Source organism: Rhamphochromis longiceps, linkage group LG12 (genome assembly GCF_057381845.1).
Source record: "Rhamphochromis longiceps isolate RC_006_pf linkage group LG12, R_longiceps_female_GT1.1, whole genome shotgun sequence".
Classification (NCBI taxonomy): Eukaryota; Metazoa; Chordata; class Actinopteri; order Cichliformes; family Cichlidae; genus Rhamphochromis; species Rhamphochromis longiceps.
In genome coordinates this window covers 3,011,800-3,032,801 of record NC_140568.1, presented here as the reverse complement: position 1 = coordinate 3,032,801, position 21,002 = coordinate 3,011,800, and the positions used below count along the sequence as shown (strand labels likewise).

The 21,002-nt window shown below is 40.3% G+C and overlaps 1 protein-coding gene across 1 annotated transcript; it reads right to left on the bottom strand.

The window, feature by feature from the left end:
- Positions 1 to 950: 950 nt before the first annotated feature.
- nelfb (negative elongation factor complex member B) lies at positions 951 to 20,211 on the bottom strand. The gene is made up of 13 exons (XM_085424343.1): positions 19,957 to 20,211; positions 16,561 to 16,721; positions 16,354 to 16,453; positions 15,542 to 15,772; positions 11,571 to 11,756; positions 11,350 to 11,462; positions 11,161 to 11,263; positions 10,258 to 10,353; positions 7,528 to 7,670; positions 5,979 to 6,085; positions 4,329 to 4,470; positions 3,493 to 3,601; positions 951 to 1,368 (listed from the first exon to the last, which is right to left on the bottom strand). The coding sequence occupies exons 1-13, from the start codon at positions 20,056 to 20,058 to the stop codon at positions 1,210 to 1,212; spliced, it is 1,752 nt and encodes a 583-aa protein (XP_085280469.1). The 5' UTR covers positions 20,059 to 20,211; the 3' UTR covers positions 951 to 1,209.
- Between the last annotated feature and the right edge of the window lie 791 nt (positions 20,212 to 21,002).

The following is a 21,002-nucleotide window of genomic DNA, read 5'->3' as shown; positions in this document are numbered from 1 at the left end:
ACTCTTATTTTCTTTAGAATAAAGTTACTTTTTAAAATATGGTTTGGCACCATTTTGCTCACAGCACTAATTAGGACCTCAAGCAGTTTATGTAACAGCTGTGTTGAAACCTCTGGGTACAACACAAAAAAGCACAAAAGCTTAGTAAGGCTTCATTAAACTTGCAAGTAATGAGGCAAAACATTTGCCATTAATATTACCTTTGCTGAGTCAACATATCCATATGTCAAAACGTGACAATCAGAGTGCAATGAGTATTTCGACATTAAATTACTTTTACATCTTTTGCGTGAAAAGTCATCTCATTTACGTTTTAACTATGTTAATGAGATTTACTGAAGCCAAGGCAACAATTCCCAAACTTCAGATGTTGTTCTTGTTGCGTGTACAACTGAAAAGAAATACTTCATCAAAACTGCCATTTGGATTTTAAAAAATCCTTTTTTTCAGCTGGTCTGTGTGCAGAGGGATACCTGAGAGCGAGAACATCACTGTGTATGCATGTGTGTGTGGTGAGGATAATTTATCATATTTGAGTAAAAAAGACCCACGGATGAAGAAAACAAGACTCGTGCAATAATGTCAGAGGCATCACTGATCATTTTTGTTTCACTGTGTGTGTCCCACTCACTCATGCAGCTTCCAGTGGCCTCGGAGCAGATCCGTACTTGTAATTCTCACTGTAATCCCTGTTTTTCTGCTTTGTTTTCTCAAAGTGTAATAAACGCGCAGGGACATCTAACTGACATGTTCATGCTTGTGTGAGAGCTTACCAGAGTCAAACAAGTCTTCAGCATGTCGAACTCTATGTTTGGCTGTTGGTAAGTTAACCAATGGGGTTTACACACATCAGTCTCTTATTTCCTGTTGCAGTCGAGTGTGTCTCATCGAGTGATTGTGTTACTATCCAGGTGGTGCATTTTGCCTGGCTCATAGTAAATCAAACTATATTTGCAAACAGTTCTTTATTTACAGGGTTCTTGCACTACTGACACACTTCATAAACACACACAGCCCAGATACACATGAAAATATTGTATATCTGAACAATAATGCAAAAAAAACAGCAGTACACTGTCAGAGCTGGAAGACACGTCTACAGGAATGAAACCTTGATGAAAAAGAAAAAAAATCCTACAACTGTAAAATTTCCAGCCTTTCATGAATCAGCTGCAGCCTGCATGTAAAGTCTATCAGCGATTAAGATCTTCAGAGAGGTGTGGTTGGTGTGGAGGCCGTAGTGGGAACAGTCACTGGGTGCAGCCCCAAGTCCAGGGATGGAGTTTCATCTGTTGGAGGCGGGCTCTTTTTCTGCGCCTCCATCTTCTCTGTCAGCTGGGTGTAGAGCTCCTTCAGTGGCTCACCGCACTGTGAACACACAGCACACATGTCAGCACATACAGTATACTGACATTCAACTCGCGTTCACACGTGTGTGTGCGTGTAAGACTACAATGATCACTGTCCGCATTTTAAAAATGAGTTAAAGTGCATCATCCTGTCCACACTCTATGCCCTTAATTTCATTCTGAATATGACAGCAAAGAATCGTGAATCTCATCTGTCAGCCTCTCTGATCCCCTGCTCGTACTGCTGCATCTCAGTCTGCAGCTCTGCTCCTCAGGCCTGACATCTGATTAGACTGCTCTGCTCCAGACGTCAATCTTTATGTACTCAGATTAGTTCTCCAGACTCTGAACCTTCTTCTCAGTTTATCTGGCTGCTCTGCACAGACAGCACTGACTCGCCCAGTTCACCTCTGCCTGTAATCTGCTCGGTCAGGGCTCAATATCCCATCTATGATCCTTTCAGCCTGGAATGATTATTTATCTTCTATCCAAGCACAGGCTGCTAGATGCTACATTAAAGACAACAGATGCCAATGTGGTGGATAACTGCTAAGAGTTAAACATCTAATGTCAGTTTGTGTGCCGACCAGGTTAACATTTATAACCTGTCAACCTAATAACTGTTCAACACTACAGTGCTGTTGAAAATGAAACTTTTTTCTACCTCTGAAATCCCTCCAAGTGTTGTTTAGGGTTATGAATGTTAATTAATTCTGCTCTTAGTGAGTAGAGGAGCTGTGTGTCTGTGTGCAGCGGCACAGTGCGAAGTGCAAATTTCAAAAACAGAAAGACTATTACGAGAAATGACAGCGAGGGGGAGGAAGTACACGCCACTGTGGTCGAGGAAGTTCTACAATGTTCTAAATGCTTAATCACTGGTCAGCTACCAGCAATTATTGATAAGTCACATTTTTGAATTAGATATAACTGTCATCTAAATATTCAAGTTCATCCTTACACACAGGTATTCGGGCCAGTTAAGATGCATATTTTGAAGGCGGAGTAAAAAATGAATGATGCGATCAACCATCATTGAACAGAGGGAGAGGCTCCAACACCAGCTGCCTGCCACCTGCAATGTAGCAAATGTACTCTTGAGAGTCCATCCCAGGCCCTTCAACCCCCACTCACACCTTTTGTCAGGTGACTTTAAGTGTTCGCATGACAGGGTGGGGTAATGTCTCACAATAGTTCTTCCCGAAACCTCTGGTGATAATGACCAGTGTTGTGCAAGTTACTTTGAAAGGGTAATTAATTATAGTTACTAATTACTTATTCAAAAAAGTACCTGAGTTAGTGACGGAGTTAAAATTAATTACTAGGAAAAGTAACTATTGCATTACTTTAGAAAAATATTTAAACCTCTGGGGTCCAGAGGCTGTTTTTGACCACTTTTGATGTTTCCTCCACATTTCACCTTTAAAAACTGTTTATTTGCCTTGTTTGGTGTCATCCTCACACAACCTCACGTGTCTGAATTTACAGTTATGTTTTCATTTTGATATACTGTATTAACACAACTGATCTGAAATCAGACAAAAAACATAAACTCTGAGTAGAAAAAAGTTAGATTTTTTACTGTAACAACCACAAACATGTTTAATGATCATATTTCAGAACTTTAAATGCAAATAAAATTGCAAATTTTAAAATCCTACGCACAAGTTTTGCAAACAACAAAGTTATTTGCAAACTTTTACCCTTTTTTAAATAAACATTTCAACCTATTTACAGAACAATCAGCTGTTCTGCATTAAATAAGACGCCACACAAATTATTTGTGCCACTCCAAAAAATAATTTCTGTCCACTTTAAGAGAACATCACAGCCTGATACCTGCAGGTCTGACATAAGGTCATAAGCAGAGAGGTCTCGCTGCGCTGTCCTTAGATATTAAACGTGACGAAACTATTCTGCGTATATCTTGTTTATCATGACTCTGGTTTTACGTGGACTATCAGCACAATTTAAAAACTGGTATATATCACCTTGTTGCTTTGTCATCGTGAAGTGGTCATGTGATTGTTTTGCCACGACTACTTTATTCTTCCAAACAGCAGCACTCATGCGATCGTTTTGCTCCCTTGTGCCAAAAAGTGGTTCAACACGAGGGTTTAAATGGAGCTCTCCACCTGAAACCTACCTGTTTTGGAGGGTCCAGCGTTTTCATTAAAGTTTCCATACATGATGGTAACACTTTGTGGTGTAGATGCAGTAACATCCTCAGGGTGTGTCTGTGGACATTTTCTTTACTGTAACGAATTCAGACAGTCGAGACAATCTTGGTTAAAACAACAACAACAACAAATCATGTGATGAGAGAAGGGTGTTTGCTCTTTGGGCAAAGACGTGTCAATCATGAGTCTTTAGCCAATGACAATCCTCTATTCTCTAACACTGAATGACCAACTGGAGAGCTGTTCACTGTGCTGTGACCTACGTAAAAGGGACTGTAGGGGGTGAGACCTATGCAGCACAGTTTATGCCACACTTGAAGGTGACTTGTGTGATTGCCTTGTTAGCTTCCTGTATTATGCTAACAGGAACTCACGTTTACATGCAGTATTATGTTCCACAGTTAAATTATGTCCTGATACACACAGAATAAACGATCTTTCCATGTTTTCATGCTTAAGGACATGGACTGGCAGTTTTGGGATGGCCCCTTTCAGCACCTGCTTACATCTTTAAAATCACTTTTAAACTTCTGTAAAACGTGTTTATAAGATGCTACAGAAATTAAATCTTTATTGTTAATATTGTCATCCATTAACCTTCCTAACTGCTCAGCGAATTTAGGCTGGTGGCGTTGAAAGGGGACGGTCAGCAGTTGGGGATCTGAAACTACTGAACCACTAAGCTTTCTGCTATTGTCAGAAGCTGGGTGGTAATAAGAGCTTTGTGTATTTTTAGTCAACTTTGGTGGTGTGGGATGAGAATGGTGATGTAGTCTTATACTGTAACACTGAGTCAACCTACCTGGAGAAAGATGTAAGGAGGAATCCATCAAAGACAACTGAACAAAACTCTTCTGATCCAAACTCATCAGAGAGAAGTGTGAGGTGTCCAGTCAGCAGGTGAAGGAAGATGTCACCAAAAGCCATATCATTGTAGGTCTCCACTACGGGGGGACAAAAAAGGAAACACTTGTAAGACTCAAACTGTTCCTATAAAGTGGGATGGTCAGTCATTAACACACTGAATGTGAAGTTTCTGAATATATGTTCCTGGTGACTAATTTCTTAGTTGACTAAACTAGAAAAGCCTAAACATCGAAAGTGTCCTTACTCTACTGAAGAAACATTTCTGTTCAGCGAAATTAACATAGGGGTGAAACACGTGATTTCAGTTCACTGGCAATAAGTCCAGCAGCAGAAAAACTCTTTGACAACAGCAGATGTAGTGGGAACATAGACAGCGACTTGCAAGTTGATGTAGTCATGGGAAACGACTAATACATGGCTGACTTTGGGGTTGGGAACTATTTTATAATTGAAAATTATTCATTTCTTCCTCGTGTGTTTTAATTATGTTAGGAGGGTATTGTTCAGCAAACTCATGGTAAAAGTTCAACACAGACCAGTGGTGGCACTTTTGAGGGAGCACAGGGACCACGCCCTTAATTGTCATCTGACAGCTCTAAGGTAGGGACACACAGCATGTGCGTCCATCAGCTTTGTGACTGTCCTGTTTAGATCAGAACCGGCAGTTTTCATCAAGTTTCATCATCAAAACAAGGAACTGCTTCCTACTCCAACATGATGTTGTTTGCCACTACCTTATTGCTTCTGTTGTCTGGATACGTAACGACCTCGTCTTCCAGTCCCAACTTGCTAACAGCACCTCGCAGATATGCTGCCAAGTTTTCCTCTAATCCACAAATTAAAAGCATTGCTAATTTCCTTCAGTAATAAAAGGACAGATTTTTGACACACGACTCATTTGTCGTGGAATTTGAACAGCCTGCTGTTGCATACTTAGCTTCATTTCCTCTGTCAGTTTTGGTTGTGCTACAGTCTGCCAGGCACCGTGTATTCAGGCTCATTATATTTAATGAACTTTTGAAAGCCTCTGCATTCAACAACACTGAGTGAAATCTTCTGCTGTGATGAGCTACGGACTGTAGCATATTCAGGTAAACAATGTCATACTGGTGTGGCTAACGTTAGCAAAAGCTTTCTTTACATGAAAATGAACGTCCCCATGCCTGTGCTAAATATGTGTATTGCTCATGTTGAGTGTTGACAGCCAGTTTATTCTGACAAAGCCTAGATACAACTCTGTTTTCATTTTCTGGAGCAAACCACGTTAGGAGGGGTGCAGCTCCATCTGGGGGCAGAGGGCTACATAACAACTATGTACTGGCACTGGACAGCAATCAAAATATTAACCATCATATTACATGACTGGTGCGTCTGTTGCAGACTGCTGAAAATATTGTAGAGTAGTCGACTAATCGTGCACATCTTTGTTAATATTGTGATTTATTAACAAAACCAAAAAACAAGCAATGTAACTGAGAGATCAGGTATAAGACTCAGTCACGTGAAAAAAAGGCAGTGATACTGCATTTTGACTCAAGTTACAGGATGAAATTGTTGTTGTTATAGTTATAATTCAGACACTCACCAAGTGCAGGCAGCAACCGTTGTAAGGCATTCTTGTTCCTCAGTTTGGCGATGTGGAGGACATAGTAGAGACCCATTTCACAGGCCACTCTGTTCTCCTGCAGGTATCTGAGGGGGTAGGGAAACAATAACCTGCTACACCTCTGTGTGTGGTCCTGGAGACAACCACTGTCACCATTTGTTCAGCTTAGTGAACCGACTTAATGAATTGCCTCCACAAACGGATCCACCCACTAATTCACTACATCCCATTTCAAATTCCACCCAGGACAGAATCAGAATCAGAAAGACGTTATTTATCCCCAAGGGGCAATTAACATACAACAGAGCAGCATAACGTTGAAGATAAGGACAATAAGAGTGAGATAATAAATACACAGAATATACAGTTTAAAAATCAAAGTGACTGAAAGTGAATAAATAACTGTAAGTGACTAAAAGTGAATAAAGTGTCGGTAGTATATTATTCTATGTGTGTCATCGATAGTCTGGATGCCCTTGCATCATTAGGGCAAAGTGAACAGGCCAGCTACTGGTAGACAGAGCAGACCAGAATGACCAACCCGTGTACTTGTGTAGGAAAGCCTATGATTCAACCCAGGAATGCCTACAACTGCAAAGATTAACAAAACCCCAAGAGCCTTCAACAGTAATTCAGCGGGCATATGGAAAATGAGACTAAAGGCCAACTTCAAGCCAAAGCCTCCATCAAGTGCAGGATTTGCCAAAGAGATGCTCTGTCCCCACTGCTGTGCTGCATAGCTCCTCACTCAGGTCCTTAAATATGACAGGCTACAGACAGGCCACCTCCTCTACAGATGGTTGACTCCAACGTTATGCCAGAAATAAGTAAGACATCAATTCACTGATCCACAACACTTAGATAGACGGAGCTGTAGGGACTGCTCTGATAGAAGGCAACGCTGCAGACACTGAGGATCGTTATAAATACCTTGAAATCTGACAGGCAAATTTTAACCACAAAGAGGCCACTGGGAAAGATGCAACTACCAAACAGCTGCAGAGGAAGCACGAGATCTGTGGAACCAACACGTATGCCCTGCCAATCATCGGATGCTACTGATGCCTGGCCTGCTGGGATAATAAACTGACCCAAGGAGAAGTTGCTAGAAGCATAGAAGTCATTGTCATAAAGACAAACATGCCCAAGGTTTCAAGTAATGAAGTCAATGCAACTGATCTCTTACACCTCATACGTGGTTACATACATCATGTTACATCAACATCTCTATAGTTTATCATTTAAAACTACTGTCTCTGAGAAGAAAAATAAAGGAGCAGTACTAAAGACTTGTGGTTTATGATTTCTCACTTGTGTTTGGTGATTTGTTTTGTACAAACATGTGAAGAATTGACATTTTATAGTTAAATTTAGAAGTGACCTACATTAGAGTCAGATGTGAGGGTTACCGTGGTAACAGTGCTTCTTACCTCCCGAGAAAGGAAGCTATGAGATGAAAGTACTGATGACAACCTGCGTTTGATGCAATATAACATCTGCCTCTCCTCTTTTGCTGCTGTGTTTTTACCTGTTGAAGGATTCAGGCAGGGTGGTGGGGTATGACAGCGAGCTCTTTTCTTCACTTGGGAGCTTCTGTTCCACAGTAAAGGTGTGATCATCCACAACCACTGACATCATTGCAGGCAAAAAGCGAGTAACCACTTCCAAATCCTGAGGGTGACATAAAAATACCAATAATGTCACGGTGACTTCTGCTGGACTGCTTTCCTGATACTTGCAGTGATATCTTTCAAAGTAATGTTTGAAATTATTACAATGGAGATTTATCATTTGCTGATTTGGATTACTGTAACTGGACAATATAAAAGACTTCAACAATGCGCATCATCACTTTTTAAAAGCAAAACGAGGAAGGAACGAGGCACGTGCAGAGGTAAAGAGGAGGTGGAGAAGCAGCTTTCCCTGTTGCTGTTACAGTACAAACAGGGTGCAGAAAATGCCAAATATAAACTCAGGTTGCATTAGAGTGCTCTTGGTGCTTCTAAAATGTTTTTATTACGGGGTAGGGCTCCCATCTCTGATGAATTGAGACACCTAAGTCAGCCAAAGTGGCTGCATTGGTCACTCTGACAAGAACAGCAGACCCAAGCTGATCCCAGAAACATTCAATGGGGTTGAACCTGCATGCAGGCCACTTCATTCTCTCCACTCCCAAATAGTGGATGTAGTCTTTGAGATTGCCTCCAGTGATGACAAGCTAAATTTCCAGTGACAGAGATGCTGCCCCGTGCCATCACAAGTGCCATAGGCAGAATCTGGACTCACTGCTGAACATAATGTTCCTCCACAAGTTCCCAGCATATATTACCATCACCAGTACAAATGGACCTGACAGTGAAAGGCAGTGAATGGCGATTGGATGTGTGCAGTCTGTTCTGGATAGTCTGGGTAGAGGGATAATCTCAGCATATCTGTAGAAGACTGTCTATGGTTCCTAAGTGCTGAGAGGGTAAGGATACAGTCGTTGCGTTGTCTCCTCGGACACCCACTTTGCAGCCTATTTCTGACATCTCACGTTACACTGGAGCTGGGCCTTCAATTTGGAGATGGTACTAGGGTTCACTTCAAATAATGCTGCAAATTGGTTTTGGGGAACACCAGCTTGAAGTTGCCATATGGCACAGGGCATAACCAGATTGGCATGCAGGGTCCATGCTCACAGGTACAAACCAGGCATCTGACTATCAGCACCTGGGGTACCAGAAGCTCAAGACAAGAGTCAATAGAAGAATTAGCTGTATGGCACTGGTAGAGAAGATTTGCCACATTTTAGGTGCAACCCACAGTCAACTTTGCTGCTCAACCTATTAATGGATTGGCCTTACAAATGTGGCACAATGTAATGGGACATAAATAGGCTTTCCAACAGCATAAGATTTAGGGCGAAGAAGCATTCTTACAAGAAAGAAATAACTGACTAAACACGAATGATCTTACTTTTTGTGGTAAGTGTATTTAGTTCTGTGTCAAGAAATCAAGGTTTATTGAGATATTCAAGTTCATGAGCTGTGTAGCTCTGCCTATAACACAAGGACGGCATGAGGGAAGTAATTATTGAGTCACTAGGGCCATGACCTTCTAAAATTTTGGAATTGAAAATATGAGTTACAGGTGTAGTGACCACATCAGCACTGCGATGGAGACATGCGTCTAAACTGTCTTCGCCCCTACACTTCTATGGGATTGAGGCAGCTAGTTTATTGTAGACTAAAAGAGAATTTGTTGTCATAGCTTTCAGTACTTGTTGAGAAAACAAGTATTGAAATATATATTACATACGACTATTATTGTAAGATTATCAGTATTTTAAAAACCATTTCTTATTATCTGTCGACAGTTGACATTAAATACCATGAATTGGATAAATTACTCAATTTAATACATTTTCATAATGCAATCAAAGGTTAGACAGCAAATTATTTTATAATTCTAATGATCATTTCTGAGTACTGCTGGCCAAATAAGTGCTTCTCATCCACTGTAAAAGCCAATGCGCAGAACCATGAGTTTATTTTAGATCAGTCCGTTTGGCCTGTCTTAAGCATCTATTAATTCCCTCCACTCTGTCCAAAAATGTTCTCAAAGGTTCTGCACTGGCTTCCTGTAACATTGAGATTTCTGTTTCACATCTTGGTTCTTACTTCTATACCCTTACAAGGCGAGGCTCCCTCCTACATCCTTGATCCACTCCACTCCTATTCTCATGTCTACAAATAAAATTCTTCTTGTTGTCCCGCACACCTGTCTGAAATCTATGGGGGACTGTGCATCCCAAACTACTGAATAGCTTACCGCCCTCTCTTCGTACCACAGCCTCTGTGTTAAAAAACAGTTTAAAACTCATCTGTTTGGCGTTTGGCTCATATTTCATGTTCTGTGTTGTTTTACAAGTTCATACATGTTCATTTTGTCCTTAGACAAGCTGGTTATTGAAACCTCTGTAAAGCCCACTGTGACTGGTTTCTTGCCTTTCAAAGGCCTATATGGTATGAATACATTTTACTATTTTTTTTTTATTAACCGAAAGAAATTCAAATCAAATAGAAATCAAACTAAAGGAATTTGCTTCAGTTTGATTTATAGCTGGTTTAAATAAAAATACAGATTTTTCCAGAGACACTACAATACTGTGAGTAACAATATTTACGTACACAGCAGGTCCCCTGTTTTCTAATCAGTGAAAGCAAAAACTTGATGCACAGATTCAGATAAACCTGTGTTGTCGGCATTTACGCACCAAACGAGGCTCTTTGAAGACCTGACTGTCAATCATGTCCCAGGCTCCTTGACCCAGTGAGAGCATCCTCAGCAGCAGCATCAGGTCAGGACTATCCTGTGAGCAAAAACATACGACATGAGACTGTTATCAAAAATGCTGCCCCATCACAGTATATGTATGTGGGTACAGACAACTAGTAATTAGCATTAGACAACATTTAAAATTAGAGATGCACTGCTGAACAGCATTGAAATATTATGTTTAACCTAAATTAGTGCATGAATTTTGTTTCTTATTTCGACTAGTTTAAAACAAGCCCACATTCAACATAACATTAGCTCACTAACTGAAACTGATTTTAAAAACATAACATGTACTGGGGCAGTAATGGTGTTGTCGTGGTTAGCACAGTTGCCTCACAGTAAGAAGGTCCAGTGTTCAAATCCTGCTTTGGCCTTTATGAGTTTGCATGTTCTCTCCTGGTATTCCAGCTTCCTGCCCCCAAGGATAACTGGTGAATCCAAATGTGAGTGTGAATGGTTGTCTGTTTCTGTCAGTGGCTGCATGAATTAAATGCACCGCTCTGACTGCTTGCTTAAAATCAACCATTTTTACACTGTTGTATTTTCTTCTTTTACTGAAATAACCTCACAACCTTAAACATAATATGACACTGCAGAATAACTGCAGGGAATTATTGTGTTTTGGGTTTATTTCAACTTTCTGTGTTGCACAACTAAAACTTGCACTTAGAGTGGCACTGTTTCATCGTCTAAACTTCTAAATGTGCCTCCCTTCCTTTTCTTTGCCACATTGCGTGTTTTTGCTGTATCACCCCAAAGTTGTCAGTCAGTATAATACCACAAATTGTCAGCACAATTGTGTATCACTTCTTCTGTTTCTCATGCACAGTATACTCACTCGTGGTAAAGCATCCTGACTCAGCAGCTCTTGCAGGTTCCTCATGATACTCAAGACTAGGGTGTTGCAGGCAAACGGGTCACACAGGATCATAGACAGGTCCCTGCAATGCACAATGATCAAAACATTATTTTGTGCATCTACCAATGATCAGCAACTATTTTCATAAACCAGCTCCTCGTCTGTTACCCAAGGACTTGCTCTTGTCCTTTCTTCACTCCATCCAGGAAACCCTGTAACTCTCTGGCTCGCTTACCATCCACAAACTTCTCACGGATACAGGCATCTAAACACCAAGTGAACTGTCAAAGTGCACAAAACAAACGAGAAGAACCCATTCAACACACAAAGTAAAATACACTGGAGATGTGATTAGGGACTTTATTTACCACCAGTATCTGTGCCCTCACCTTATGGCAGGGATCCACCGAGCAGATCTCACTGATGTCCAGGTCATGAAGAGACATGAGCAGTTCTGCTCTCAGGGTGCAGTAGTGGACATTCCGGGTTCGCAGAAAGAGAGTTCGTAAAAACTGCAGCACCATGTCATACAGTTTCACATTCTTCCCGATCATCTGAGTCAGCTTTAGAACCACCTACAGTACATAGACAACAGGAATAGTCAGCAAAGGGAATTCCAAAACAGGAGCTGTATATAATTTACATGCTCCTGAGAACCCCAGACCTTTGACTAAGAATGCCAAGTTATTTTTACTCTCCCCTAAATACAGCACTTTCATCAACTATTTAGACCTGCTGTTTCGAACATTAATGATGGGATTTCCGGCTCTTTTTAGAGGACCGGCTCTTCGGGTTGTTTTGTTGCTTTAATTTATTATCAACAACAATATAAAATTATGCACAAAAGGAATTACTAATGTAAAAAAATTTGGTTTTATTTATATAATAGGGGTGCAACGATACACAAAATTCACGGTTCGGTTCGGTTCGATACTTTGGTGTCACGGTTCGATATTTTTTCGATACAAAAAAAATGTTTATGCCTTTTTAATTTGTCATTTATTAAAATTATAAATATATATTTTAACTCAAAAGTACAGTTTTTAAATTTAACCCTAACCCTTGTGCGCGTTTTTTATTTTGACAGCGAATGCGCATCAGTGCTGTCGCTCTCTATACACAGTTCGCATGATTGCAAAGTGAAAGCAAAAAAACAAGCGCAAATTCAAACGCGACTTCAATATGTCACATATTGACAGTGGCTCACCGATGCCAATGACATAATTACCCAGCTACATTTCTGAAAGAATGCAAAAGCATTGACATATATTTTTCCTACAATAGCCCGACGGGCAGGGCAGAGATAGATTTTGGTAGCCCGACTGAAAAAATCGCTAGCTCCAGGACGTCAGGCTAGCGATATTGCAAGCCCTGTATCTGATTGAGGAATCACTCATCTTTGGAAAAGAGAGTTTATTACAGAGAAATGTCTCTTTCCAAAATAAAAGCTATACTATCCGCTTCTTCTGGGCTATATTCTCAGCAGCATAAGGAGAATCATGTGCTAACAGCTGTCTAAATGATTCGGCTAAAGTTAGTAGCATGCTTGCTTGTTTTTTTTCTGCTTCCACTTGTCTTTGCACTAGGATGATGTCGGCGTAAATGTGCAGTCATATTCGTTGTGTTCCCACTAGTGCTTTCAGGTTAATCTCGTTGAAATGACCTTAACGCCACAACACGGCAAATCTCCGTTAACGAGCTACCGCCGATCGCCCCGTGCATGGGGCTAGACGGCCAACACGTTAACGAGCTAACTGCGCTAACACACTAGTTCCCACCCATGTAATTGAGCATTGCATGGCACATCCAACATACTGTTTTACTTTAGTCCATGACTCGCTTACCTTCAGGGTCATACGTCACATGAAAACCAAAATAATTCCAAACGCCAGATCTGAATGAGGGTGGGGGAGGTCCATCTTGCAAGGAGAGCTTAACTTCTGTCTCGCTAGCTTGCCCTGCGCTCTTCCTTCTGATGATGCTGTCTGTGTTGAGCGCTCAGTGGATCTGCGTTCGACTACTCCGCCTAGGCTGCACTGTCGACCCTAGGCGGAGTAGTCGAACGCAGATTCACTGAGCGCTCAACACAGACAGCATCGTCAGAAGGAAAGTTGATAAAATAAATTACAAATGTTGTATTGTTCGATACATATGCGTACCGAACCGAAAGCACTGTATCGAACTGTTCAATATCGATACGAATATCGTTGCACCCCTACTATATATGTTTATATATAAATATATACGGTGGCCCCTAGAGAAAAAACACGTACAAACTCCAGAGCACATTGTTTTGGAAGTTCAATTAACGCTAGCAGAGCTACCTAGATCACTTAAATTACACAATTGAAAGCATATGTGTATTGTTTGTGTATTTATACACAAACACTCATATATATTCAAATAATTAAAAAAAGAAGAAGAGTTAATTTACCTGTTACTACCACACACCAAATGCAGTCGTTGGTACTTGCTGGCTTGTGTAGCCACGAGGTAACAAAAGCTCAACACTGCCCCCTAGCATCCTGGAGCACTTCTGTTGTGTTTTGGAGTTTGTGCGCATTTTGGAGGTTTCACGTGCTTCAGAATTTGTATGTGTTCTGGAGTTTGTACGTGCTTTGTCTGTAGGGGCCACCGTAAATATACTTGTATTTATTCACACCACATGAAATGTAATAAATAAATCATATAATACAAAAACCAACTAGTTACATTTCAACTTTTAACTATTTAAATGCATGAATAAACTTACTGAATCCTTTATCATCTGCAACTGAAAATAGTTGTGGATGATTACTATACCTTTCTAATGTGACCTTGTTGTCCCTGGCTCTCTTTCTCTCTCTCTCCCTCCTGCTCTGTTCCTGTGCTACTGTGAGTGTAACTACCGCCCCTCCCCCCTCTGCCCAGTGCAAAGCACAAGGCTGATGTGCGGAGTGAAGCGGGAAAAAGTGCGAGAGAGAGAGAGAGAGAGAAAGAAGAAAAAACCACAGCTCCCAATAAGGAGCCGGCTCACGTCGTTCACTTCAGAGATCCGGCTCCAAGAGCCATTTCGTTCGTGACCGACACATCACTATTGAACATTTAAGAGTTTCCTATGCATCTTTGGTGACGTTATTTTCTCTTTCATTGCTTTTCAGTGCCTATGCCTTTCTTCTAATTCCACTGTCAGAACTGCTAAGAACTGTTAACAAAATAATTTCAGAGTGACGATGCTAGCACCCAATAGTTACAACCAGGTACAGCACGATCCATAATCCTGACTTATTCTAACATATTGACTTTAGTCATCTGTAACTCATGTTACAATGGTACAATGCAAACATAACTAGCATTTGACTTCTACAGATTGATAACACCGTGGCAAGGTGCCAGCTAGCTGCATGTTGTGCAAGACACATTATGAAAAGCACATACAACATAACAGGACAACAGGACAGGCAAGTCCTCTGTATGTCTCTCAACTAATTTGGTCCATGACAGCTTGCACACAATATGTCAACATGAGCCATATGCAAAGCGAAAGTAACAGAAGGTTGACTGGAGCTTGCTTATTGGATGACACCCGTGCAAGTAAAGAAGTTGCACCAAACTTCTTTTCTTTTAAATAAATGAATCTGATTCACAGCTGTGGGGACTGGGACACTAATCAGATCTAAGGACGGCCAAACAGACAATGCACATGGCCTGAGACGAGAGCTATAGAAGCCTGTCGACCTAAACAACACTACAGTGGCTTTTACTGTCTGTGAATGGTGCAAAAGAAGCCCACCATTGGCTGGGACCACCACTATGTTTTCTCAGGACTGCATTCTCAGCCCCTACTGTACGCCCTGTACACCTATGACTGCACACCAACCCACCCAACCAACATCATCGTCAAGTATGCCGATGGAGATCAGACAGCGCAGAGGGCGGAGATAGAAAACTTGTTTACGTCCTTAAAACAAAAGAACTCATAACTTCAGGAGGCACAGACAGGTCCACTACCCTCTTATTATAAATGGAGAACGGGTGGAATCTGTTTCCATCTTCAGGTTTCTGGGGACCCACATCTCTGCTGATTTAACCTGGACCCACAACACCATCGCTCTGGTAAAGAAGGCCCAGCAGCAGTTGCACTTCCTCCATGTCCTAAGGAAGAACCACCTGGACCTGAAGGTGCTGCTGGCCATAATTTCATTATACTGTCCAATGACAATAAAGAGCTATTCTATTTAATTCTATTCTATCCTTCTTGTTAAACAAGAAATGTCCAGATTGTAATGGCTGCTAAAGGAGCTTAAGGAAATTAAAATTGTGTTACATTGTTTAGTCTGAAATAAATCTGAAGCCAGTGTTATTGTGCTCTGCAACTCACCTCGCCTTGGCGTCGTGTTTTTGGAGAAGGGCTGAAGAAATTGTGCAGGATGGAGAGGTCGCTGCTGAACAGAGCTGCTTCCTTCTCCACAATGTACTGTTTTAGGAGAGGTGAGACTTCATCCCCAAACAGAGCCTGGTTGTCCTGCCAGATCTGCCTTTTTACCTCTACTGCACACACCTTGTAGAGCTCTTTGTCAGCCATCACCATCTTTAGTTTCTTCTCTGGCACCTGCAGGAAGAAGCAAGCAATAAAGGTTAAAAAGAGGTCCGCCTAAAACGGATCCTTGGCTTCTTGTCAAAACTATATTTTCTCATGTACTGCTTACAACATTCCCCTCCCTTACTACGAGCATCAGCTAATGCTGGAGACTGAAGTTAGTTAACTTCTCCAGTTTGCACGATGGCTGATTATTTCTATGCTGTACCAGTGTCTGGCAATAGTAGACACTCACAGTGATTGTTCTGTGGGAATTAAAGAGAGTTGGCCAAGAAACAAATGCAGCATGTCTTAGGTTATTCTCACACCTGCGGTATTTAATCTCTTTAAATCAAACTCCCCCCACCTCCCTCCCACCGAGGCTCTTTGGAGGATGTGGTCTGAGTATGGTTCCAAATGAACTCCAGAGTGCTTTGTTTATGGTGTGAAAGTGATCCGAGCCCAATCCAACTCCCAGGTGATAGTTTAAACTAAAATAAATCCCTTAGCCACATTTGCTTTGTATTTTCAATGCAGGATTAATTACGGATGAAATTATTAATCCTTTCAATTAAGGATCAATTCCTATAACGGATAATGGTTGAAATACTTGCCTTAGGTAGATGCTTCAGGACCTGCATCACCACCGGCTGAATAGATGGCATTTTAACAAGTGGGAAGCTCTTCTCGAGCAGCTCTTCAAGCTTCCTGTATCTATAGATAGAAGAAAAGAGCAAAAAAAAAAAAAGTCATAAAAACACTGGTTCCCTCAGCAAGCATACAAATAAATTAAAAAAACCAAAACACAACCAATCACAGACCTGTCCTCCTCCTTCCCCTCGGCTATGACGGCAACTCGCTCCATCAGCTTTTCTCTAAGCTCATCAAAGACAGACTGGTGGAACTCAAGCCGAGGCGTGCCATGGAGATCGAGAAAAGGAAGAGCAGACTGGAGCGTTGGCAGCAAGATTCCATTTTCCATCTGCAATAATGTAACATATCAAGGACTCATCTGGAATTAGTTCTAGCCGTGCAGCTACTCTATTCAAAGTCAGCTTACCCATAAGGGCACACACCTGTAAAACATGGCCAACCACATTTTATACTCCATGATATGGTTCATATAATACGGGCTTTAAATGGTCCACAAAGTATTAAATGTAAGTTAAATATGAAATGTAAATTGCATAAATGAATAAACTTAGTAGGTTTATTGACTCTTTGCCTAAAAATGTAAACAGAAAAAAGAATTAAGCACGTCAGGAGAAGAAATACACCATGTTTTCATTTTGAATATTTTGATTTGAAACCGAACTGAGAGCTGAATAACAAATCAACTTTAACTGTGCTATAATGGCTACACGACATGGGCATAGCCTATATGCATAATAGGAACATATGTCTGTAGAAAACGGCAACTTATTGTAAGTTGTCCAGAAAAAGAATTATTCTCATATTCCCCCATACATTTGTTAGTCATCTGAATTATAACGTTTAGGGAAATCCCTTATAAAAAAATTTCAATCAATATGTCATGTTTTTGTTAAACAAAATTTAATTGTTATCACTGACCAAAGTAAGTTTGGTGATGGCTGTTTTGTTTTTCACATCGCCTTTGGAAATATCCTTTTTTCCCTGATGACCAGTCAAAAACCTAAATATTTTGAGCTTAGCATGAAAAAATGCAAAAAAACAAACAAACAAACACCCGACAAAGCCACAAACACTCAGTATTACCAGTGAATGCTGAGGATTGGTGTTTGAAAAGCTCAAATAAACAGTTACTGAATTTGTTGCAAGTGAATCTGAATTTGATTAAATCGCTGATTTTCTGTAGCTCTGTCATAATGGTTGGTATCTGGGAAAATAATAAAACTGCCTCAGCATGTTCCCAAGCTGAAAATGTTCAAGATTGTTAAAGCTCTGATAAGAGAGACTACGTTTAATGCAAACGTAGTCTCTCTTATGAGTTGGCAAATCTGATCAAACTGACAAAAACACAAACACAGGATATTTCTATTTTAATCATGTTAGATTTTAATTTACATTGTAACACCTCTGAAAACCTACGGTATTACCTATGTTGTAACTTGACATGCTCCGCCCTAAAAATCACACTTACTTCAGTTACTGTGATCGGTTGATTCAGCACTGTTCATTCTCCCTTCAAATTTCTAGCTACTTTTTGGCTGCAGTGTTTTAATTTATCAGTGAAAGAATAACTATGATCATCTCAATATAGGAAATAATAAACAAAGCATCATTACAAGGACTTACAGATGTCAGCAAAGACTAGTGAAGCTATTGGAAGGAACATGAGGGGATGTACAAAGAAGTGGAAAAACTTGAGGGACAAATGTGTTTACTCCTAAAAAAAACTGAGGACAAAAAAAAAGAGACCCAGGAGGGAAAAATGTTGGCGCATCTTATTTCAAAGATTCACCGCAGATGTGGACAAGATGATAAACTTTAACTTTTCTACTTTTACAATCATTTATTAAAATGTATTTCTTATTTTACTACAGCCAGTCTCTTCATGACCTGGACATCAGTGAGATCTGCAGCTTTAAACTGCAGGCAATCACTGGTTCAGTGAGTTTCACAGTCACTGGACTTCTTTAAGTTTCTTGAAGATGTTTTGTTCATGTTTCTCTCATCCAAGAAGCTTCTTCAGTTTTCTGAAATAGTTCCCTGAACTGAAGAAGCTTCTTGGATGAAAGGTGATCTTCAAGAAACTTTTATTTCCAAGCTCCTAGATTACCATGACCTGGGTGACTGAGAACCTACACAGACTCTTCTATGAAACAAACTACACATGCAACGGGCCTTATAAGACAGTGATTATATACTCCCGTGGACACTGCGTGGATAGTGCTCATCTTTTTGACTGCACAAGACTATTACATCTGTGCAATTTTAAGGACAAGCGACATAGCTGGAATTTACAAATCAGCAGGGGCAGAAATGTGCAAAAGATGGAGTTAGCCACATCACCTGCTAGTTATCAATCCGACGTTCTGAACCACGCTGTTCAGTGCCATGGAGAGACACTGCATGCTCATATCTTAGTCGGTTATGGGACATGAATATCAGGCTGTATTAAATAAAACTGAAACTAGATACTGAGCCCATGAATCACCCAGTAAAGTGTCTATTGAGGACACAAATCAAAGAAGTTTAATGGTTGCTTTCCCATAAATGTCTACAACCAAAGGTATTGCCCCAAGGTGTCTATGTAAAAGAATGCAGGTTTAGATATGGTAGAGCCATTACTCTTAATCCCACTATACAATGTTCCTTCCTGTTAAAAACAAGTTTTTCCTTCCTACTGTTGCCATAAAGAGTGTCTGTGACATCCCTAATACTTAGGGAAGATTGACTTGAGTACAAATCTTTTTAAATATCTTTTTTTTTTAAAAATGGGACTAAATCTTCTCAACCTCTTCTACGCAAAAAAATAAATAAATAAATAAATAAAAATTAAAAATGCACAAATCACGACAGGGGCAGGAATCTGTTTTTTGCTGCATCTCCATGGGGCCCAGTCTGGGTTATCTCCTGAGCACCGATATAAAACCGAAAGGCCAAATAGCACGATTACTGGGTTCACTTTTCACATGACAAAAGTATGCCCATTTTTCATATACAGTCTATGGTTTGTGCTCAAACTGTATTACCTATTTAAGACAATAAATAGCTGTTCAAACTCTCTAAAGCTCTAAGTTGTCGTCGACTTATATCACCTACTCTCACCTCATGGAGGTAAAAACACTCCAAACACACCACAAACAAACACAACAGAACGGCATACGTTCTGTGCATTGTGAGATTGTCTGCCATCTCCAATCCTCTCTCCTGCTTTTACAGATCTGGCGGGAGAGATCCGAATAAAGGGCGAGAAGGCGATGAAAATCCTGCATTTTGATTTTTTTTTTTTTAAATGCAGGATATTAGCTCAAAAATATGAACTTGAAGTAGAGAGCAATTTTCATTGACCATTTCTCCCACTTTCTCTTTTTGCAATCTGTGTTGTTTTGTTGTTGTTTATCGCTACAACAGTGATGAAAATAGCTTGGTAGGAAACAACGAAGAACGGTGACTAGCTTTGGGTGGTTAAGAACATACGTTATCGTTTGTTTATCAATCCGGGAACGCTTATTTACCGTTAGTCGAAATGTACACTCTATCACTCGAAGCATTAAGCTGTTGGGTGTTACCTGAAACTGATCGATGGCTTTCAGCGGCTCTGTGCAGTTAGTGAGAGTTTCTTTAAGATCCTCTCCGTTGGATATACCAAGCTCAGGCAGCCCCGCGAACATCGTGCTTTCAGTTTAAGCATCAATTAAATTATCTGAGTCAAATCGATGTCTTCTGGCGGGAGTTTAGTCAACAAAAGTAAATTCCTTCTGCAGAAAACAACACATTCGCCTTTTCAGTGAGAGCTTCCTGTGTTGCAACTTTGTAAACACTCCGCCAGAAACATCCGCGATGAAACGTTCCAGCGTGCTCTGCGGTAAAAGGGCGAGCATCAAGGGTTCGATTGCAAGCTGCGGAGAAGCGCGAACGTACAGAGAGCTGATGTAAAACCGAGTGTTAAAAGTGTCCGCTGCATTTACTGTCTGTGCCTTTCATGCTGTGTTTTTGTTCGCGGTGAACTCAGCTGAAGCTGTCTGCTCTATTTCAAACTCCCTTTGCTCCACCGTAAATTGGCCGTACTCACAAACATGGGAGGATTCTATTGTGGCAAAGATCGTGGTAGAAGTATAATTACCTCGGGAAAATACGTTTAAAGTTTTATTTAAAGTCTCATATAAAGTCATTTTTAAATGCTTAACTAAAGAGATCAAAAAGCATATTTGCAGACTCATACAAAAAAGTTTGAGCATATTTGAAAAGTTTTACTCCATCAAAACAACTAACAACTTTTTTAAAATTTAAACATAACACATCAGTCTTCAAAATAGTGATGTGTCGGTCGCAAACTAAACAGATCTTAGAGCCGGCTCTTTGAAGTGAACGACGCGAGCCGGCTCCTTATTGGATTCAGAAAGTTTATTCATGCAGGCCCATATGAGAGAGAATGTGCATCTTTTTGTTTTCATATTTGAATTTATATTTAATTGTGTTGTGGTTTGCAGTGTTTTGTGTTGTTTCACTTTAAAATTGTTTAAAAGGAAAAAGCTGAAAATTTAAATAGTTAAAAGTTGAAATGTAAATAGCCGTTTTTTGTATTATATGATTTATTTATTACATTTTATGTGGC